General features: G+C 40.8%; 1 protein-coding gene across 4 annotated transcripts in view; it reads left to right on the top strand.

Moving 5' to 3' along the window:
• The first annotated feature begins 533 nt into the window (after positions 1 to 533).
• Positions 534 to 21270, top strand: part of SPPL2A (signal peptide peptidase like 2A) — a 45563-nt gene continuing 24826 nt past the window's right edge. Inside the window, exons 1-5 of one of the 4 annotated variants that reach the window (XM_037020951.2) lie at positions 534 to 780; positions 11921 to 12078; positions 19621 to 19740; positions 20052 to 20234; positions 20713 to 20802. In XM_037020951.2, coding sequence (XP_036876846.1) covers positions 12049 to 12078; positions 19621 to 19740; positions 20052 to 20234; positions 20713 to 20802 — 423 coding nt within the window. In that variant the 5' untranslated portion in view covers positions 534 to 780; positions 11921 to 12048. Of the gene's footprint in view, positions 781 to 8380; positions 8448 to 11920; positions 12079 to 19620; positions 19741 to 20051; positions 20235 to 20712; positions 20803 to 21270 lie in introns of those variants that run through there. The other 3 variants (XM_037020952.2, XM_017680514.3, XM_073211844.1) reach the window with 3 other exon arrangements.

The following is a 21270-nucleotide window of genomic DNA, read 5'->3' as shown; positions in this document are numbered from 1 at the left end:
AGGAACCTTATTAAGTAAACTTTGTAGGCCAGAGTATTGAATTCGTTCTAAGTGTGATGGGACGACATGTGATTTATATTTCTTAAAAATTCTGTCTAGGACTGCTATGTGGATAATGGGCTGTCTGGAGTGGAAATAGAGACTAGTTTGAGGCAGAGAAAGGTGGGCGGCCTGGAGAGGGTAGTCACAGAGGTTTTGGACAAAGTGGATTGATTTGGGATATATGTATGTGAGTGTCAGGCCTGCCGGCGGGCAGGTGAATTAAAACTCGCAGCCCAAAGATTTTTTTTTGGCTGGAGCACGTGGATAGTAAAGAGAGCAGGCGCTCGGCGGCTTTAAGAGTTGGAGGGCCTGGAAAAAGTCCGTTCGCCTCCTTGGGCTCGGGGGAAAGCTCAGGTTCGGCAGCGGCAGAGAGCCACGCCCAGCCCGCCGCCGGTGGACCGCCAGCGAGCGGACGCACCAGGAACCCGGCTGGCGGCGCGCACGGGCCGGAGCCTCCACGTGCCCGCGCCGGGGTTTCCGCGTCCTCGGGGAGGGGCCGGAAGAGGAAGTCGTCGCGGCAGTGGCGGCCGCACCAACAGCCGCGGCCACAGGCAAGCCCAGCCGCGCGCCCCAGCCCGGCCGGCCACCGAGGGCAGCGCCGTGGCGGGACCCCGAGTCGGCCAGCACGTAGTAGCGCGGCGGCGCCACCGAGCGCCCTCCAGCCCGATGGGGCCGCAGCGGCCACTGCCCGCCGCCGCCGCCGCAGCTGCCCTGCTCTGGGGCTTCCTGCTCCCGCTGGTAAGGGGGGCGGGCGGGCGCTCGGGCCTCCCCGGGGCGGGGCCGGGGCTCCCTTCCCTTCCCCTTCCCTTTCTCCTCCCCACCCCCGGGACCCCGCCTGGCCTCTCCTCGGCCGGCGGCTCTGGTGTTCCTTCCCTTCCCCTGCCCTCCTATTACTGCCTTTCCTTCCAGCCTCTGCTCTTTCACCCTCTAAGAGCCGCCCTTCCGCAACCCCATTCCTTTCCTTTGAAGCCCCCCCGAAGTAACTGCCCCCAAGAAAGCACTCTGTCTACGAAGCCCTTTCTGCTACACTGACCTCGATGCTTCTCTGTAGTTTGGCGCGGGTTCCGGGCCATTTTAACTGACCTCTGTCTGAATTGAGTAGTCCAGCCTTTCTTACAACTTCTTAACCTCTTTCCCTCTCGGGAAGAAGAAGAAAATAATATACATGTTCCCACTGTGTTTCGTGGTTCCAGGACTGCGCTTTGAATTAATTGCTCCAATACAGAGTGTTTTCCTTCTTCATCCTCTTCTATGGTTCCTGTTTCACCTTAGGGCCCGTTTGATTCAACCTTGGTGGGCGGGGCTTGGGGTATTTTTTTAAAGACACAACCGAAGTATAGGGCCTTTAATGGTTTTCCGTTCTCTGTCTAGATTAAAGGGAAGGGGGGTCGACTAAGTAACAGTACCAAATAATGTGTTCAGAAGTTTGCTTTCCTACTTATATAAAAATTCAACATCAGGCCAATGGAGTTTCAGAGGTGTTCAGGATGCCACTGTAGAGTGTTTCAGTTTTTGTTTCTTGGAAATTTCACTTAGTTTCAGGTTGAAATCTTTTACTAACACTACAGAATTGGAGCGTATGCCTCTCTAGTTCTTTCCATTAGAGTGTAAATTCTCTGAAAGAATGTGTTTTGCATACTGTCCAATTTAAAGAATCACTATTAGTGAAAATACTCAGGCAAGTGTCTTCAACCTTTATTAAGAAACCAAAATCAAAGCCTAAAATGGTTACGTGCCTTTGGTGTATTCATAACTTTACTAGGCAACATTAGGAACATGAATGAGATCATGTATCTAAAAAATTGCTTTGGTGGGAGGGAAGTACAGTATAAAGAGAAACAAAAATAGCAGTATTCGGTCTGAATCTTTGAGGTGTTTTTTTCCTTGTAATATGTCCAAAAGATAACAATTTGGTATTTTTGTGCTCATTTCATAGCTAATGTAGGGAAATGTCTTCTATATCACATTCCCACTAATCTATTATCAACACTAATAATTAACCTAAAACAAATCCATTGCTCATAAACTCACCCTTTATCAAAAGCTCTGAACCCTTTCGTTAGAAAAATGTAAGCTGAATTTTTTTTTTTTCAGTTTCTGTTTCTTGCAAATTTCATACAATTTCAAGGGCTTCACAAATCTAAAGGTTATCCCTGTTCTAAATTGTAGCTAGCCTGTCTCTCCCCCACATCCTAGATTTTATTCTTTTCCTGTTGCACGTATGTATGTCGTATCTCACCATATTAGTCTTGGAGTTCGGACACCTCAGTCCTGGGGTGGTTGTGGGGACTTAGTAACATTCTTTCTTTCACTCCGCAGCTATTTAGTGTGCATCTGATACATGCAAGGCACTTTGCTGGTGACTGAATAAACTAAGGGATCTGTTGCTGTTCCAAGTCATTACTAATTTTTCTGATTCTTGTTGCTTTCTCAATAGGTTTGTTTTCTTCTTAACCCTTCCTTTTAATTTGCTGTAGTGATCTCTTTCTCATTCCTTTCCTTTTCTGGGGAACTCAAAAAAATCTGGTATCCTTTCCTCAGCAGGAGCCCTCTATCCTGCTTGCTTACTGGGTATGTAGTTCCTTTCCTCCACCGCTATCTGAACTGTTGATGGGTGTCTGTGGGGGGTTTTGTTTTACCATCCCTCCACCCCCAAGCCCTTGTTTATTCCTCTTCCTTAACTTAAAATTCTGGGTGGCCTCAGAGTTCATTTGAACTAATGATGCCAGCTTAATCATTTCATTTCTCCTTTCTGGCCTGCCAGGCCTCTTTCTCCTTAGTCGTGTAAGAACAGGGCCAACATCCTCATCTAGAGGCAGCACAGAAACCAGAAGTCCCAACCATATCCTTGTAGAAGAGGTAGAGGATTTAGTATTAGAAAAGCCCTTCGACATTACATAGCTTACCCTCATCTTGTCATCTTCCCGTCAGAGTGCCCCACTGTGTACACTGAACTCAAGCTACAGCATGTCTGGCTGTTTTATGATGTGTAAACCCGTTAAACATTTACTTCTAGAAATAGTGCCTGGCAGGTAGTTAATTCTCTCTTGGCCTTGCCATAATTACATTTGACACCCATCCTTCTCCAGTGCGGTCCCTGCCTCTGGTTCCACCTGTTAGACCCTCATTTCACTGTGACATTTGGACCTTATCACAGTTCTGTTTCAGAGAGAGTAAGTGAAGTTTAGCAGCCTATTTCCTAAAATTGCTTCAAAGTTCTCAGAAGAATCCTGAGTCTCATAATGGTTTTTAAAAGTTCTGTTCATTGTTTAATTACTTTACACAGTTTGAAGTGTATATAGCCACATCTTGAACTTATTACAGTGAAGGGGTAATCAGGATCCCAGCAGAAAAATCTCTGGCAGAAATCTATGTTCCTCTAGTATACTGTACCAACTCAAGGAATTGTCTTTAATTCCTTCTCTTCTGCCCTCCTCTCTCAATCTCCTGGAGAAATTAAAGACATGCTGAGCTGTTTGCCCCACCACCCCATTCATATGTTGAAGCATTAATCCCAGTCAGATGGTATTTGGAGATGGGGACTGTAGGAGATCATTAGGTTTAGATGAGGTTAGAGGGTGGTTCCCTTGTGATGGGGTTGGTGCTCTTATAAGAAAAGGTACTTGAGAGGTGACTCTCCCTTTCCCCTAACCATCAGGTAAAGACACAGTGAAAAGGAGGCCATCTATAAGCCAGAAACAAAGCTCTCATCAGAAACCAGCCATGCTGGCACCTTTATCTTGGACTTCTAGTTTCCAGACTCTTGAGAAAATACATTTCTGTGTAAGTTACATACACTCTGGTATTTTGTTATGGCAGCCCACACTGACAAAGACAGATTTGGGTACCAGGAGTGGGGTGCTGCTGTATAAACACCTAAATGTGTAACATTGTAACTGGTTAATGGGTAGAAACTAGAAGAGATTTGAGTTGCATGTTAGAGAGATGGATGTTAAGGATGATTCTGCTGAGGTCTCAGATGGAAGTGAGAACATGTTACTGGAAACTAGAGGAATGGCAGTCCCTGTTATAAAAGTGGCAAAGAACTTGACTAAACTGTGTTAGAGTGTTTTGTGGAAGGAAGAATTGTGAGCAATGAAACTGAATATTTAGCTGAGGAGATTTTTAAACAAAGTTGTTGATGAAGCAGTTTGGTTCCTTCTGAATGCTCATAATAAAATGCAGAAGGAGAGAGAGAACTTGAAGGAGTTATTAAGGAAAAAGGAACCAGAATTTGAAGATTTGGAAAATTCTCAGCCTATCCATATTGCAAAAAAAAAAAAAATGAAAATGTTAGTTCTGAAAAGAACACCAAGAGTGGCTGAAAAACCATTTGATAGAGTTTATGGGATTAGATGAGCAGAAACACAGTTTGAACTGAAGGGGACAAATAAATGGACTGAAACGAGAAAGTCTGTGGATGAACTGACAGGATGGGATAATGGAGGTATGTGGCTGTGATGGTGCACTGTTCTTCAAGAAGAGGGAGAAATGACCCCAGGGGCAATTCAGAGATCAGGACCAGTGCCTCAGTTTCAACTAGCCTGTGACTTTTAGGGAGCCTCGAGGGTGGGACTCCACAGAGTGCTGGGAGTGACTCTGCTACCCTAGGAGACCTGAAAGGTGGAACACTGAACCAAAAATGAATATTCTTGAGCCTTAAGAGCTAATGGAATTGGTCTCGCTAGGTTTTGGACTTCCTGGATGCAGCTGTTGTCAGGCAGCTGTGTCTAGGGAGGTCTCTCCCTGTTCTCTAGATGAAACTCAACCTGGATGGGGGGCGGGGGAGTCTTGACTCTGAAGGAGAATTCTCAAACAGATCAGACAAGTGTAGGTAAGGAAGGTATTCATTAAAGAGAGTAGCAGCGAATGGCAGCTGCGGTGCAGGCAGCAGAGAGCAAGAAAGACAGAGGGAGGAAAGGGAAGTCATTGAACTCCTCAGCATAGGGTGAATCCTTTGCCAACCCCTGAAGCCAGGGTCCCCTGGCATCCAGTGTCCACTTGAATCTGCACAGCATGGGAACTAAGCCCCTATCACCCCAGGGTTTGGGGGAGCCGCAGAGCATGAGATGATGTTTTGAGAACTTCCCAAAGGCAAAGAAAGGAGATTTGGGGGCAGGCTACTAAAGAGCGTGATTGTACAGCTGCAGTCCTGTCTGGGTCACTCAGGCAACAGGAGCGTGCAAGCCCAAATCAGAGGCCTCAGGAGCTCTTCCCTACTGTCTGAAGTAGGACAGAGAGAGTGAAGACTTGTGCTTAAGTCTAGAAAATAAAATGAAATAGCGACGTAACAAAGATGCTTACTACTGGGAAAAGGGGTCTCATTAATCTTCCAAGAGGCTTGGAAGAGCACAGAGATAAAATGCAGTAAGTTTAGCAGCAAGAAGTCTTTACTTAAGGCTAAGTACACACTCGAAGAAAAGGGAGTATGGGAAACTCAGAAAGGAGGCACACTTTAAAGACCTATAATTCTGTCTTTTAAGGCTTTCAAGAATGGGACAACGGCCCGGGGAGGGCGTGGGCATAGACTTGACATGTGGTCTCAAGATGTCTATCTCCAGTGAGAGATAATGTCATTATCCATAATCCTGTAGATATTCTGTCAGATAAACTTAACACAAGGAATTTATTGATCCTGTTCTTCTCCAAGATAATGGTTACCCTCGAGCTGTGGAGACATCATTTAGGACTACTTGCTCTGCCTTAAGATAGGATAGGTTATTGGATGATTACCATAAAAATATTTTAGAAATTTTATCTCCCAACTCTGGTTTTTACAATGGAATCTTAGCCTTAAGATGTTCTTACTTTACTATTTACATGTCAGCATTTAAATCATAGGCAGAAAAAAATTATGATGCTTGTCCCATGTCCCTGCTCTACCTCACCAGTACTGCTTTCTTCCTTCTACCTTTTGGAATGGGAATGTCTATTCTATGCCTGTCCTGCCATGGTATTAGGAAGCACGAACTCGTTTGGTTTTGCAGGTTCACAGCTGGCAAGGAATTTTGTCTCAGTAAGAATCATACCTTGAGTCTCACACATAGCAGATTTAGCTGATATTTAAATGAGACTTTAGACTTCAGAATTTGATGCTGGAATGAGTTCAGATTTTGGGGGGTTCGGATGGAATAAATGTATTTTGCATGGGAGAACGACATCAATTGGGGGGTGCCAGGAGCAGAATGCTGTGGACTGGATTGTGTGCCCTTTCAAATTCTTACACTGAAGCCCTAACCCCCTGTGTGATGACCTTTGGAGATGGGGCCTTTAGGACATAATTAGGCTTAGATGAGGTCACCAGGGTGGAGCCTTCCTGATGGAATTTTTACATTGGTCTTGCACTCCCTCCCTACCAAGAGAAAGCAGACGTCCACAAGGCACGAAGAGAACTCTTATCAGAAATTCACCGTGCTGGCACCTCGATCTTGGACTTCTAGGCTCCAGACTGTGAAAACATAAATTTCTGTTGTTTAAGCCACCCAGTCTGTGGTATTTTGTTATGGCAGCCCAACCTTAGATGTGCTAGTTTTATCACATTCCTCCTTTAACTTCCAAATTCTTCTCATGTTTTCTTTTACCTTCTCTCCTCTGAGCTGTCTCTGTGGATTCTGCTTCCCATTGTCTGCTTCCTAAGTCACTGATGGTCATGTTATCTCCTTCCCAAAGTTCAGAACCTATACATACATAGCCTTTGAAACTCAAAGTAATCCTGAGAAGTTTCAGAAAGATAATGACTTGTCCTAGATTATATAGAAGGTCATGAAAAGAGGACTAGAACCCAGGGTTTCCAGACATTTCTTGATATTTTCCCAATAAGTTGTGCAACAATGATTTTTTGTATGAATCAAAACTAGATTACAAGGCTGAATAAATTTGTGAATGTATTCAAAAGAAAAGGTTTAAAGATAGAAATCCTGTTTATTATATTTTTGGTAAGTTGCTTGTCATTAAAATTGGACCCTGAAATTGGGTCTTTTTATAAAAATGTAGACCATAAAGCCCCTAGGTACAGTCCCTGACCCTAAAATACTAAGTTTTTAAAAAATTGATTGCCTTTAGGCCAGAATGCCAAACTTTACCATGCACTATGGTCTTAAATCAACACTGATTTGTGCATTTAAATGTGCCTGGCCTTGTATACATTTGAGTTTGTGAAATACAGTGTAAATCATAAATTCTCAAACAGTTGAGAGACATCATTCAGTAATAAGATTGCTTAGGGAAAACCAGGAAGAAGGCTGGATCTAGGTAACAAGTAAAATGTAAGCCACAGGAAGGGGAAACCCTACCTGACTCTTTCTCTGCTGTCTCTCCTAGCACCTCATAGACTGCAGAGTATTGAATGAATGAATGGTTACCTGGTCCCCACCCTGGACCTTAGTACCTCTTAGCCTGTATGTTACATGTCTCCAGATTCTCCAAATGCCAGAAATGATCCTGGCTCTCCTTTTTCCATGGCCCATAGACTTCTCTGGCTCTCTGTAAATCCATATTTGATGCCCTAGCTCCCTCTGAGCCACTAATTAAGTAATTAAGATCGCACTTAATCTCCCTAGGTCTGGTTCTAGTCATTTTCAGTGCATCATTTCCATAAAGCTTTAGTACTGGAAGTAGGAGATAAACAGCATAGATTGTCTTGATTATATAATTTATTAGGGACGAAAGAGCCATAGAAAATAGATAAATAAGAGTGAGTGATCAAAAAGTTATTTTGGCCTGACTTTGTAATATGTGTTGTTCAGACAGACCACCCCAACTCTGCCTTTTCTGTGAAGTCAGACCCCTTTGAACTCTGGCTATATTGCTATTGACTTAAAACTCACATCTGTGTAATATGAAGGATGTTTGTAAAGAAAGGGATACCTCTTACATTGCCATGATGTAAGGGTAGGGGGTAGGTGACTTGCTTCTTAACATTTATCCTCAGTGATAACATCACAACTTTATATCCTCTGGCTTAGGAATACAGATTTTTTAAAAATTGCTAGTTCTCAATACAAATAAATTATTTATTAACAAAATTTGCTCCAGAACCCCAGCTCTCATATTTGATGTCTAAAAATTCAGAAGTGGCTTAATTTGATTTGCAGATTTTATGAAGATTGCAGGGGGTTTAATTGGAGAGAGAATTGCAGTCATAGACACACACTGCCCCTTGAAACTGAAGGATTAAGTATATCTAATGGATAACAGTATAGATGACATGAACCAGGTTTAATTAACCAGACTAGAGGTGGGTGGGGAAACTGGGTGCATATATACTGAAGAGTTTTGAAGAAACGTAAGGATAAAGTGAGGGAAGTGCTCACCAAAACATGAATGTTGGCTGTTCCAGCAGACTGCAGGTATACTCACCTCTTGAGGAGCTTGCCCGGAGGACCCCAGTAATGTCTAGAAGACTGGTGAGTTTCACTGCTCTTCATGACAAATTCTGTAACCATGTACCCTGTGAACATGAGAGTATCATCTGGAAGCTTGTTTCATGATCGTGGGTCCCACCTAAGACCTGCTGGATCAGAATGTGTATTTTAATGAGAATGTTAAAGTTCAAGAATCACTGATCTATAATAAAGGGTAAGAAATTCTTGCATAGAGTACTGTTGAGCATACTCTCCATGAAAAAAGAATCATGCTTGACTAATCTGTAAGGTTTCCTAAGAGATTGAAATACCTACATGGGTAAAGGTTAACACTGCATTATTCAGACCTTAATGTTGATCAGGTAAAATCAGCCAAGAAACAGAATCCTGGCAGATCCAGAGGATGGCACGGATACATGGTGGGGAGGGGTGGGGGGGGGTGTCATATGTTAGATATATTTTTTAGCTCGAGAATTGTTATTTTTACTTTCTTTGTACAGTTTATTTCTAGTTTTATGCCTTTGTGGTCTGAAAAGTTGGTTGGTAGGATTTCAATCTTTTGGAATTTACTGAGGCTCTTTTTGTGGCCTAGTATGTGGTCTATTCTGGAGAATGTTCCATGTGCACTTGAGAAGAATGTGTATCCTGTTGCTTTTGGATGTAGAGTTCTATAGATGTCTATTAGGTCCATCTGTTCTAGTGTGTTGTCAGTGCCTCTGTGTCCTTACCTATTTTCTGTCTGGTGGATCTGTCCTTTGGAGTGAGTGGTGTGTTGAAGTCTCCCAAAATGAATGCATTGCATTCTATTTCCTCCTTTAATTCTGTTAGTATTTGTTTCACATATGTTGGTGCTCCTGTATTGGGTGCATATATATTTATAATGGTTATATCGTCTTGTTGGACTGAACCCTTTATCATTATGTAAAGTCCTTCTTTATCTTTTGTTACTTTCTTTATTTAGAAGTCTATTTTGTCTGATATTAGTATTGCAACAGCTGCTTTTTTCTCTCTGCTGTTTGCATGAAATATCTTTTTCCATCTCTTGACTTTAAGTCTGTGCATGTCTTTGGGTTTGAGGTGAGTCTCTTGTAAGCAACATATGGATGGGTCTTGCTTTTTTATCCATTCTGTTACTCTGTGTCTTTTGATTGGTGCATTCAATACATTTACGTTTAGGGTGATTATTGAAAGGTATGTAGTTATTGCCATTGCAGGCTTTAAGTTTGTGGTTACCAAAGGTTCAAGGTTAGCTTCTTTACTATCTTACTGTCTAACTTAACTCGCCTATTGAGCTGTTATAAACACGGTCTGATGATTCTTTATTTCTCTCCCTTCTTATCCCTCCTCCTCCCTTCTTCATATGTTGGGTGTTTTGTTCTGTGCTCTTTTTAGGAGTGCTCCCATCTAGAGCAGTCCTTGTAGAGGTGGTTTGTGGGAGGCAAATTCCCTCAACTTTTGCTTGTCTGGGAATTGTTTAATCCCTCCTTCATATTTAAATGATAATTGTGCTGGATACAGTATTTTTGGTTCGAGGCCCTTCTGTTTCATTGCATTAAATATATCATGCCATTCTCTTCTGGCCTGTAGGGTTTCTGTTGAGAAGTCTGATGATAGCCTGATGGGTTTTCCTTTGTAGGTGACCTTTTTTTTCTCTCTGGCTGCCTTTAATACTCTGTCCTTGTCTTTGATCTTTGCCATTTTAATTATTATGTGTCTTGGTGTTGCCCTCCTTGGATTCCTTGTCATGGGAGTTCTGTGTACCTCTGTGGTCTGAGAGGCCATTTCCTCCCCTAGTTTGGGGAAGTTTTCAGCAATTATTTCTTCAAAGACACTTTCTATCCCTTTTTGTATCTCTTCTTCCGGTACCCCTATAATATGGATATTGTTCCATTTCGATTGGTCACACAGTTCTCTTAGAATTCTTTCATTCCTGGAGATCCTTTTATCTCTCTCTGCATCAGCTTCTCTGCGTTCCTGTTCTCTGTTTTCTAGTCCATTAACGGTCTCTTGCATCTCGTCCACTCTGCTTTGAAGTCCTTCGAGATTGTTTTATTTCTGTACTCTCCCTCCTTAGTTCTTGCATATTTCTCTGCAGATCTATCAGCATGGTTATGACTTTTGTTTTGAATTCTTTTTCAGGAAGATTGATTAAATCTATCTCCCCAGGTTCCTTCTCAGGGGAAGATGTAGAAGATGTCGAAGATGTCCGGGTTAGTCTTGTCTGGATCAAATGTTTTTGCCTTTTCATGTTGATAGGTGCAGTGGTATGCTATTGACTGGTCTGACAGCTGGGAGAGCCAAGACTCTTTCCACTTGCTCCTGGCCTTCCTTTACTGGGACAACTGCGACCTCTAGTGGCTTGTGTTGGGCAACTGCGTGTAGACTGGGTCTCTGTATCTTGCCCGGCCAGTATGGAGGAAGCTCCCTTGCTGTGGGTATGGCCAGCCTCAGGCTGCTGCTATGCTGTGGCAGGGCCCCGGAGGGGTAATGGATGGGGGGCTGTTTGGCTGTTTACTTCCGTGAGGGGTCTCAGAGCTGTTGCCCAGGGGGGTTAGTGCGCCCAGAGTTCCCTGGAATTTCCAGCTGCTGAACTGTGACCCGGGATGCTTCCATCCAGTTTTGGGGTCCCTGTCCCTTTAAGACTTTCAAAAAGCACTCGCTTTTCTTTGTCCAGGGGCGCCGGCTATGGAACCTGCTCACAGGTCTTACTGTCCTGCTTCCCTAGTTTCCAGCACCCCACACATGCACTGTGTGTCTGCGCTCTGGTGTGGATGGCTAGGGCTGGTTTAGCAGTCCTGGGCTCCCTCTCCCTCCCCGCTCCGACTCCTCTCCTCCCGCCGGGAGCTGGGGTGAGGAGCCTTGAGTCCCGCTGGTCTGCGGCTTGAGTCTTACCCTTTTCACCAGGTGCTGGGTTCTTGCAGGTGTGGACGTAGTCTGGCTGTTGTCCTGTGTCTTCTGGTCTCTCTTTTAGGGATAGTTGTATTTGTTGTATTTTCAAAAATATATATGTTTTTGGGAGGAGATTCCCACTGTCCTACTCATGCCACCATCTTGGCTCCGCCTCGAGAATTGTTATTTTTAAAGGAATATGTGAAGACTTGAATTTGGAAAACAGATCTGATTCTGGAAGATAGCTTTTGAAGGAGAAAGGAGGATAGAAAACAAACCAAGCCCATGAACAAAGGTCAAAGAAGAATCCTCTAACTGTGCTATGAGCTCCCTGTTGGTTAATATTGGGCTGGTGAGTCAGTATCAGGAGGCTGTTGGAACAGAGGCCAGGAATTCAAATACCCGTGATTGGAACTTCCAAGAGACTGGAGTGTAAAGCATAATGTAGCCCCAAGAGACAGGGACACAAAGGTCAGTAAAAGATTGACTCGGTGTAAGCATGCTGATAAAATAAAGCTTCTCATACCTGTCCCTCTGTTTAAGGTCTGGTTGGTCTGGGGAAATGGGGGATGTAGTATGCCTGCAAGAATGGGAGTGTCTTTTGTGCCATTACAGTTCTTTTTCAGGCTTTTGGTGACCAGTTGACAGTTGTCATACCAAAACGAGGAGAAAAGTGATCAAAGGAATAGGCAACTATCTAACATTAAGATAGACTTAAACATCAACAGTCTTTGATTTGAGAACGTGATACGGAATGAGATTCAAGTCAAGTCATCTGGATAAAGTAAGTTAAGAATTGTTCATGAACAGCAGGCATTCCTAGCTGAGGTAAATTTGAGTCAGAAAAAGAAGTACTCCTCCTCACGTGAGCTAGTAAGATTGCTTCCCTTGCATGTGAAGATCAAGTAAGATGTGGAATCACAAAGGCAGTGGTGTGAGATTGATGATTGGATGGCTCTGAAGAACACTTGATTCCGTGGCCAGTGGTTGTAGGAACTCGTGTGAAGAGGGAGGATTTGGGGTGAGCAGTAAGGAAAAATTGTTAGAGGGAAAGGAATTTTTTGAAGATTTAGAGTCCTAGAATTGGGATTATTTGGAAGAGTATATGGAAAAAATCTGGAGTTTGGGATATTTAGAATGTATGTGGAAGGAACTAATTGGATGAGAGGAATTTGAGTGATAGTAAGAGACCCATGCCAGTATCATGGAAGAGAGGCAGGTAATCAGACAATGCAGAGATATATGTGACCAGTGTTAAAACTTGAGGGTGCTGGTTGGGCACTAAGAGGTGCCTGGGGATCTAGCTGCATGAAGGAACTTGAAGTTGATAGCAGAGACGAAAAACTGTTCACCTGTGTTTTGGAGAGTTTGATTCTAATCCTGGCCACAGGGAACAATTCATTTTGATCATTTTGGACCTGTTTGAGCTATAAAATGAAAGTCCTTGTGTCTTGCCAACGGGTTTCAGCCCCGGGCAAGTTCACTATGGATTCAGCGAGATCAAGGAACCACAATGGAATGTTCTCAAGGTGAAAGGGTTTATTACCCTGCTTGTTCTGGCAATAGGTTGAGCACTAGAATTTCGTCTGCATCCAACAGTCTGCAGTTCTGTAATCTTCCTTTGTCTTTGCCTCCGCCTAGAGCACTGGGCAGGGCTCTTGACATAGTGACTCATTAATAATAGCTAATTGCCTAGGGTGTGGAAACAGTAGCCTAGCAGCAGGCCAGTTACATCATCAAGTAGTTTAGGTTCAGGTGAGGATCCTGGCCATAGAAACTTTCACTTTATCCACACCTAGATTATGTTATTTCTAAATCCCTTAAATTTAAGCTCTTAATACTAACCACTTTTACTAAGCATTTTCATGACTGATTGAAAGTACAAAAAAATTTTTTTTAAAGGTTGAGTACTCACATAGGACCACATACATACATACTTGGAAGATGTAAAGGAAAGCACCCTGCCCTGCCACCATAGGGTCTTGTCAGAAGACCTCATACTAGTATGGATGGACCATTAGTCTCACTTAATTTGGTACCTGCAGTTTTTGATGGGGCACTGAGTTGGAAGCCTTTTTTCCTATGCTTCCCAACTTAATTGACCCACAGCGATGTTGTCTCTACTACAATGTTCTCTTTCAGCCTTGCCACTCAAGTTGTGGTCTATCGAGGAGCAGCATCAGTGTCACCTGGGAGCTTGTTAGAAATGCAGACTCTCACCCTCCTCCCAGTCCTGCTGAATCAGAATCTGCATTTTAATATGATCACCAAGTGATTTGTATGCACATTAAATCTTGAGAGGCACTATTTCTATAGCTGTAGTTCTGAAACTTTAATAAATATCAGAATCTCCCAAAGGGCTTGTTAAAAATAAACTGCCCAAGGTTTCTGATTCACTAACTAGAATAGGGCCCAAGAATTTGCATTTCTAATACCCTAAGAACTACCAAAGCCTTTACTAGAGGCTGACTCTAATCACATTCTGTTTAATTACCCATTTCAGGTTTGTTTTTAGCCTTCCCAGTAAGACTATAATTTGTTTTAATGTCTCTTTTTCTTTTTTGCGGGGAGGGAAGGGGGTGGAGGGAAGAGCAGCTTTATTGAAATACAGTCCACATACCACACAGCTCATACATTTAAAGGATACAGTTCAGTGGCTTTCAGTTTTTAGTGTATTCACAGATATGTGCAACCATTACCACAATCAATTTAAAAATATTTACATCACCTCAAAAAGAAACCAAATAGGTGGAGCACAGAGGATTTTTAGGACCCTAAAGCTATTCTGTATTGGTGGATATGTGTCATTATACATTTGCCGAAACTTAGAGAATGTGCAACACCAAGCGTGAACCGTAAATGTAAACTGTGGACTTTGGGTGGTAACAATGTGCCAATGTAGGTTCACTGATTGTAACAGATGTACCACTCTAGTATAGATGTTGATATGAGAGAGGCTGTGCATGTGTGTGGTAAAGGGGTGTGTGGGAACTCTATTTCCTGCTCAGTTGTGCTGTGACCCTAAAGCTGACCTAAAAAATAAAGTCTATTGTTTACAAAAGAAAAGACAGCCCGTAGCCTTCAGTTATCATCATGTCGGCACATTCCACCAAACCCTAGGCAGCCACTAATCATCTTCTGTTTCTTCTGTGTAGTACACATCCTTGGCAGGAGGCTAGGTGTATTATTAAAAATGATAGTTACCATTGGTTAAGAGCTTAGTATGTGCAAACAGTTGCATCATTTAACTTAATCTTCATGACAGCTGTATGAGATCTGGACATTTATTGTCATCTCAAAGTGGAGGATGTTGAAGCTGAACACAGGTTAAATGACTTATAAGATAGCCAGTAAATGTTTTGTGAAACATTGCCATTCCCTCCCAGGTCTCTAATACAAAGCTTATGATACCTACTGTTAATAAACTAAATTTTTGAAGCTGTACAATCCCTGAGAAATTTTAGTAAGATATAAAACATAGTGGATATGCTGAAGTTGTTTGGGTATGTTAGCTTGCTCCTGGAACTTGCATGTCCTACATTCAATATTAATACTTCTCTCTTTTATACTAATCTTCAACTCAAATTTGTGTTTGCCCTAGTAATTCCTATATCAATGAGTTTTGCTTTTATGGAAAATATATTGTACAGAAAATTTTTCAACAAGCTACAGAGCAATATACATAGTATTATCCCACATGTGTGAAATAAACAATATAGATATTTGAGAGATAATTATCTTGACTATGCATAGACAGTGTCTGGAAAGATATAAAAGAAACACCTGAGTGTGACTGTGCAAGCCAGGATCAGAGGAGTGTATACCTTTCTGTTTTGTTTGTATGTTTTTTCCTTTGTTTCTCTCCAATCTTTTCACATCCTCACCTTTGCCTTTGTTTTCCCCTCACTACCCCCACCCTTTTTTTAAAAAGTAGCCTGGTATCTCTTCCTACATCTTTCTTCAAGCTTACAGAAATGTATATATACACACAGGGAACTTTGGGGTCATTATTTTTATAGAGTTACAGTATAAATAGCTCCCTGGAATTTTTCCCACTGTGGACATATGTTTCTGCAAGTAGATGTAGTTTCTTTTATAATAGGTGTGTACTATGCACACCATAATGTAATGGATTCCTTAATGGTAGAAGTTGTGGGGTTTTTTTGTTTGTTTTTTTGGTGTTTTTTTTAAAATAACAAATAATATTGCAGTGAATATCCATATACATTTATCTGTGTGCATTTGTGCAATACATCTGTAGGATATGAATCAGGATTTATGTATTAAACATTTTTATTGATACTGCTGTTGTTGTAGATAGCACTTCAGCAATGTGCAGTTAGGATCCAAATCCTGGTCTAAATACCATTCTTCAGAAGGACCTTTCTAGAATGGCTGGTCCCAGGTCTGTGGCAGGTCAAGGATAAAGTCAGCCTAGAATACCTTGTGCCAAAAGAACAAGGAAGTTCTCAAAAACTAATAAGGTCTTGTCAAAAGGATATGATATGGAATATTATTCAGCCATAAGAAGAAAACAAATCCTACCATTTGCAACAACATGGATGGAGCTAGAGGGTATTATGTTCAGTGAAATCAGCCAGGCAAAGAAAGACAAGTACCAAATGATTTCACTCATATGTGGAGTATAAGAACAAAGAAAAACTGAAGGAACAAAACAGCAGCAGAATCACAGAATCCAAGAATGGACTAACAGTTACCAAAGGGAAAGGAACTGGGCAGGAGGGGTGGGAAGGGAGGGATAAGGGCAGGGAAAAAGAAAGGGGGCCTTACGATTAGCATGTATAATGTGGAGGGGCATAGGGAGGGATGTGCAACACAGAGAAGACAAATAGTCTACAGTATTTTACTACACTGATGGACAGTGACTGTAATGGGGTTTGTGGGGGGGGACTTGGTGAAAGGGGGAGTCTAGTAACCATAATGTTTTTCATGTAATTATAGATTAATGATAAAAAAATGAATAAAAAATACATTTAAAAAGGATATGAAGAGCCAGCTGGAAAAGGCTGTACTGGCCACATGTGGGACAGTTTGAAAATCAAGTGAATAGTTGAAATTATACTACATTCTAGTTTTAAAAATGAGTGAGTCTCTAGTGATGCTAAAAAAATGTGGTAGAGAGATGAAAGCTCTCCTTTGAAGAAGAATACTAACTAATAACTGTAGAAGGAACGACATTATCATAAAACATTCACCATTTCACAACCCCAGTGTAATATGCAAAATTAAGTTCTGGCATGGATCATCATTGATGTAAAAATACTAGGTGAATGTCCTGATGTAATGTGCTCTTTTGTCGAACTGTTCACATGGTGCTGCAGATTACTTGCTGTGGATAAAGTGAAGGTTCCTGTGGCCAGGATTCTCACCTGGCCCTGGTTGGCTGGCTCACTACATTGGTGTGGGCAGTACGTTATTACTGACTCTATATAAAGAGCTCCACCCAGTGCTCTGGGTGACATGGTGGCACAGTTGCAAGGCTGCAGGAGAGCAGACAAGACTGGAATGGTGGCAGTTCCAAGGACAGAGGCTGAGATTGGCTGCAGGGTAGAGAGGCTCAGAGGCAGAGCCCGGCTTGCTGCATGCAGACTCGCTCTGAGTGGACAGGATTCTAGTGACTGACCTGCCACCATGGGAATAAAGTAGGGTATAACCCTTTCACCCCAAGAACATTCCACTGTCATTTCTTTGGTCTCATTGAATCCATAGTGAACTTGTCTGGGGCTGAAACCCATTGGCAAGACACTTGCCAATCACTAAGGGAAAAAATAGGTAACTTTACACTAGAGAAATGTTACTACTACTTAAACAAAATAATTGAACCCAGCATGACTAATGGTTAGGCGTCCTGACATAATGTGCTCTTCTGTTGAATGCAGTAAGTACCCAATTCATATAAGGAGTATTCTTTTACAAAATGTTTCACCTGAACATAATCAGCCCCCATGATTATCTGCGGGATTATCCCCTGTAGTTAAAATTGTAGATGATTCTACAGTATGGCTTTAGGAAAGTTATGTTAGTAACTTCTCTGAGTCTCAGAGCCCTCCTTAGTAAAGAACAGTGATATAAAAATCAGATAAATATGTGAAAATAACCTGAATATACTTGTTTAGTTTGTATAGTTTGTTTATAACCTAAAAATAGTTTGGTATATATAGTAAGAATTTACCATATTGGTTTATCACTGCTGACAGAATCTATTCGGGGCCACCAAATATATAGCTGAATGAAAACAACATTTCTGTTTTCCAAAAGTCATTATCTTTTCTGTGTAATTTGATGGCATGTTTTATGAATTTCCTACACCTGCTTAGATCCATAAGCTAATGAAGCTTGGAATATACCAGAAAGCTTTCTAATGGCAAATATTAAAGGGATGTTTTAGGGAGGAGAGCACAGATTAGAGTGTTTCTCTACTCTAGAAATTTAGATTGGCTTGTATGAAATTACCAATTTTATAGCTGAAAAATGGTCAAGTATCAGCAATTTCATGTGGCTTGACCTAGTGCATCCTTTAGTGGTAGAAGCTTTATACAACTGTCTCTTTTTTTTTTATTTAATTTAATTTTTTTTATTTTGCTATCATTAATCTACAATTACATGAAGAAAATTATGTTTAATAGGCTCCCCCCTTCACCAAGTCCCCCCCACATACCCTTTCACAGTCACTGTCCATCAGCATAGTAAGATGCTGTAAAATCACTACTTGTCTTCTCTGTGTTGCACAGCCCTCCCCCCCCACACACTATACATGTTAATCGTAATGCCCCCTTTTTTTCCCACCCTTATCCCTCCCTTCCCACCCGTCCTCCCCAGTCCTTTTCCCTTTGGTAACTGTTAGTCCATTCTTGGGCTCTGTGCTTCTGCTGCTGTTTTGTTCCTTTAGTTTTTCCTTTGTTCCTATACTCCACGTATGAGTGAAATCATTTGGTACTTGTCTTTCTCTGCCTGGCTTAATTCACTGAGCATAATACCCTCTAGCTCCATCCATGTTGTTGCAAATGGTAGAATTTGTTTCCTTCTTATGGCCGAGTAATATTCCATTGTGTATATGTACCACATCTTCTTTATCCATTCATCTACTGATGGACACTTAGGTTGCTTCCATATCTTGGCTGTTGTAAATAGTGCAGTGATAAACATAGGGGTGCATCTGTCTTTTTCAAACTGGAGTGCTGCATTCTTAGGGTAAATTCCTAGAAGTGGAATTCCTGGGTCAAAAGGTATTTCTATTTTGAGCATTCTGAGGAACCTCCATACTGCTTTCCACAATGGTTGAACTAATTTACATTCCCACCAGCAGTGTAGGAGGGTTCCCCTTTCTCCACAACCTCACCAACATTTGTTGTTTGTCTTTTCGATGATGGCGATCCTTACTGGTGTGAGGTGATATCTCATTGTTTTTTAATTTGCATTTCTCTGATGATTAGCGATGTGGAGCATCTTTTCATGTGCCTGTTGGCCATCTGAATTTCTTCTTTAGAGAACTGTCTATTCAGCTCCTCTGCCCATTTTTTAATTGGATTATTTGCTTTTTGTTTGTATACAACTGTCTTTTTTGCTAAGCAATCTTTTCTCCCTTATGTTTTTGGGAAAGGTTTGCTTAAAGGAGAGAGGAAGGGTTTGAATTGATCCAAGTTTAAAGTTGAATTGTGATGTGGAGTTGTATTCTGATTGTCTTAGAATGTTATTCTTTTAATCACTTTTTACCTCTCTTTTCTTTCCAGGTAGTGGGAAATGAGGCAAAAGGAAAAAATATTTTCTAACTCTTTTTCCTTACTTTAAATTCTGGATTGGTCTTTTTGAATAGGCAGTTGCAGCATCTTGAAAACTTGAAAATTCCAATTTCTCTGATTCTCTTCTGAAGATAGCATTTAGGAATAATAACGTACCCTTTCTTTACCCTAGTTACTTGTAGAAAATGTAAAGTAACACAGTTGAGAGATTTTAAGAGCATTTTCTTTTATGGAACATCATCTCCTAAGAGATTGGTAAAGAAAATTTCAGGCTGCAAAAAGAGTATTGAAGTTACCGCATCATAGCAAGAATCCTCCCTGGGTTAAGGCCCTTTTAACAAGGGCCATAATTGAATCCTCATAAGAAAGTCTGGTCATCTTTAAAGAATGTGTCTGGACAAATGTGTATAGTTTCAGTATTTCCTCAAACAAGAGGAAATAAATCCATTAGAAGTCATGCCCTCTTAAGGAAATAGAGTCACACCTGTATTTAATAGCTTTATTAATACCTTAATTGTTGGCAAGCCAAATTATTGCCAGTGTGAACATTATTGTTGGTGTCCTAGACAGCTGCTCAGGAAGCAATCCTGCATGCGTCTGGAAATGGCACCCCTTTACCATCTAAGGACTACTGCATACTGTATAATCCTCACTGGACAGCTCTTCCACATACCCTAGAAAATGCAGTAAGTAAATCAGTTACTATTTATTTGTAGACATAAACATACTGAGAGGTGAGAATAAATGGTTGTTACATTTCAGTGTATGAACTAGGTATAATATATGATGAATAATAAATAATAATTATTGCTTTTGCTTAAATTTCTCTCTGTGGGAAAAACAGAGTTTTTAAAAATATTTATCTCAAACCCTGATTGTCATAAAGTATTTGTATTTTGAAAGAACCTTGTATTAAACCAGTATCAGTACTTTGTTACTGAAAACATTTATTGTGAAATATGACATTTATCATGTTAAAGATATTTCTTCTTTTCAGACTTCCATTAGTTTGATGAATCTGACTGCCACGCCACTGTGCAACCTTTCTGATATTCCTCCTAGTGGAATAAAGAACAAGGCAGTTGTGGTACAGTGGGGAAACTGCCATTTTCTTGAAAAAGCCAGAATTGCACAAACAGGAGGTGCTGAAGCATTGTTGGTTGCCAATAACAGTGTCCTCGTAAGTTATAAAACTATGTTAACTTTTGAGCTCATGGTAACAGATTTCATGGGAATTGAACTATCTTCTTTGTATGTTTTTTAGGATCTGAATTTTGAATAATCTGATGATAGGATTCTTTTTAGATAAACATTCTGGTTATGATAGACATTAGTAGGGAAATTTCATAGTTACTTTCCTATTCCTAAAGTAGACAAGATTTCATTAGGAACAAATACACACATGTGTGTGTGTGTGTGTGTGTGGTATACATGCACATATATATATATATGCATGCACATGAATATATAATCAGTTTAAGTTTATGCTAAAGGAATTTCAGTTTAAGAATTATTACTATAATATTGAGAGAAGACATGAAACTGTTTATAACTTTAAACATATATATGTAATGGAATAATTTGTATTTTATTCTGTATATATGCTAGTAGTTTCCCATAGTTTTCATAATATGTGTTTTTTTGTTTGTTTGTTTTAGTTTCCTCCCTCAGGGAACAAATCTGAATTTCATGATGTGAAAATACTGATTACATTTATAAACCGCAAAGACTTTAAGGATATGAAGCAGGTAAACTAGTAATAACATATTAGACAAGATTTATAAATAGTACAGCTCTTTACTTTTAACCACTGATATTTAAGTTATTACATATGCTCTATTTGCTACCAAGAAGTTAAAAGGCCTCTCAAGTCTTTATTGACAAGTATTCACCTCCCATCTAACACAAGGTGTCTCAGAGCCCTGCCTTCAGAAAGGGTATATTTATTTGACTTCTTAAAAAAAATCTCTCTGTCAAAATTTGTCTTAATTTTAAATCCTAGAATAATATGTGAATGTGTAGAACACTACATTGTAAAGATTTAATAAGACAAAGCATAGCCTCATTATTTTGACAAGAGAATATATCATATTGTCAAAAACAGTTCTAGTATTCTTGACTGATGTATAGTGTCCATTCCAGATTAAATTGGAATATTGCTGCTATACACTGTAATAGAAAGAAAACAAATTTTGATGTTTTATCTAATTTCTTCT

The sequence above is a fragment of the Manis javanica genome, chromosome 8 (assembly GCF_040802235.1).
Source record: "Manis javanica isolate MJ-LG chromosome 8, MJ_LKY, whole genome shotgun sequence".
Classification (NCBI taxonomy): domain Eukaryota; kingdom Metazoa; phylum Chordata; class Mammalia; order Pholidota; family Manidae; genus Manis; species Manis javanica.
This window is presented reverse-complemented; position numbering and strand designations above follow the sequence as displayed.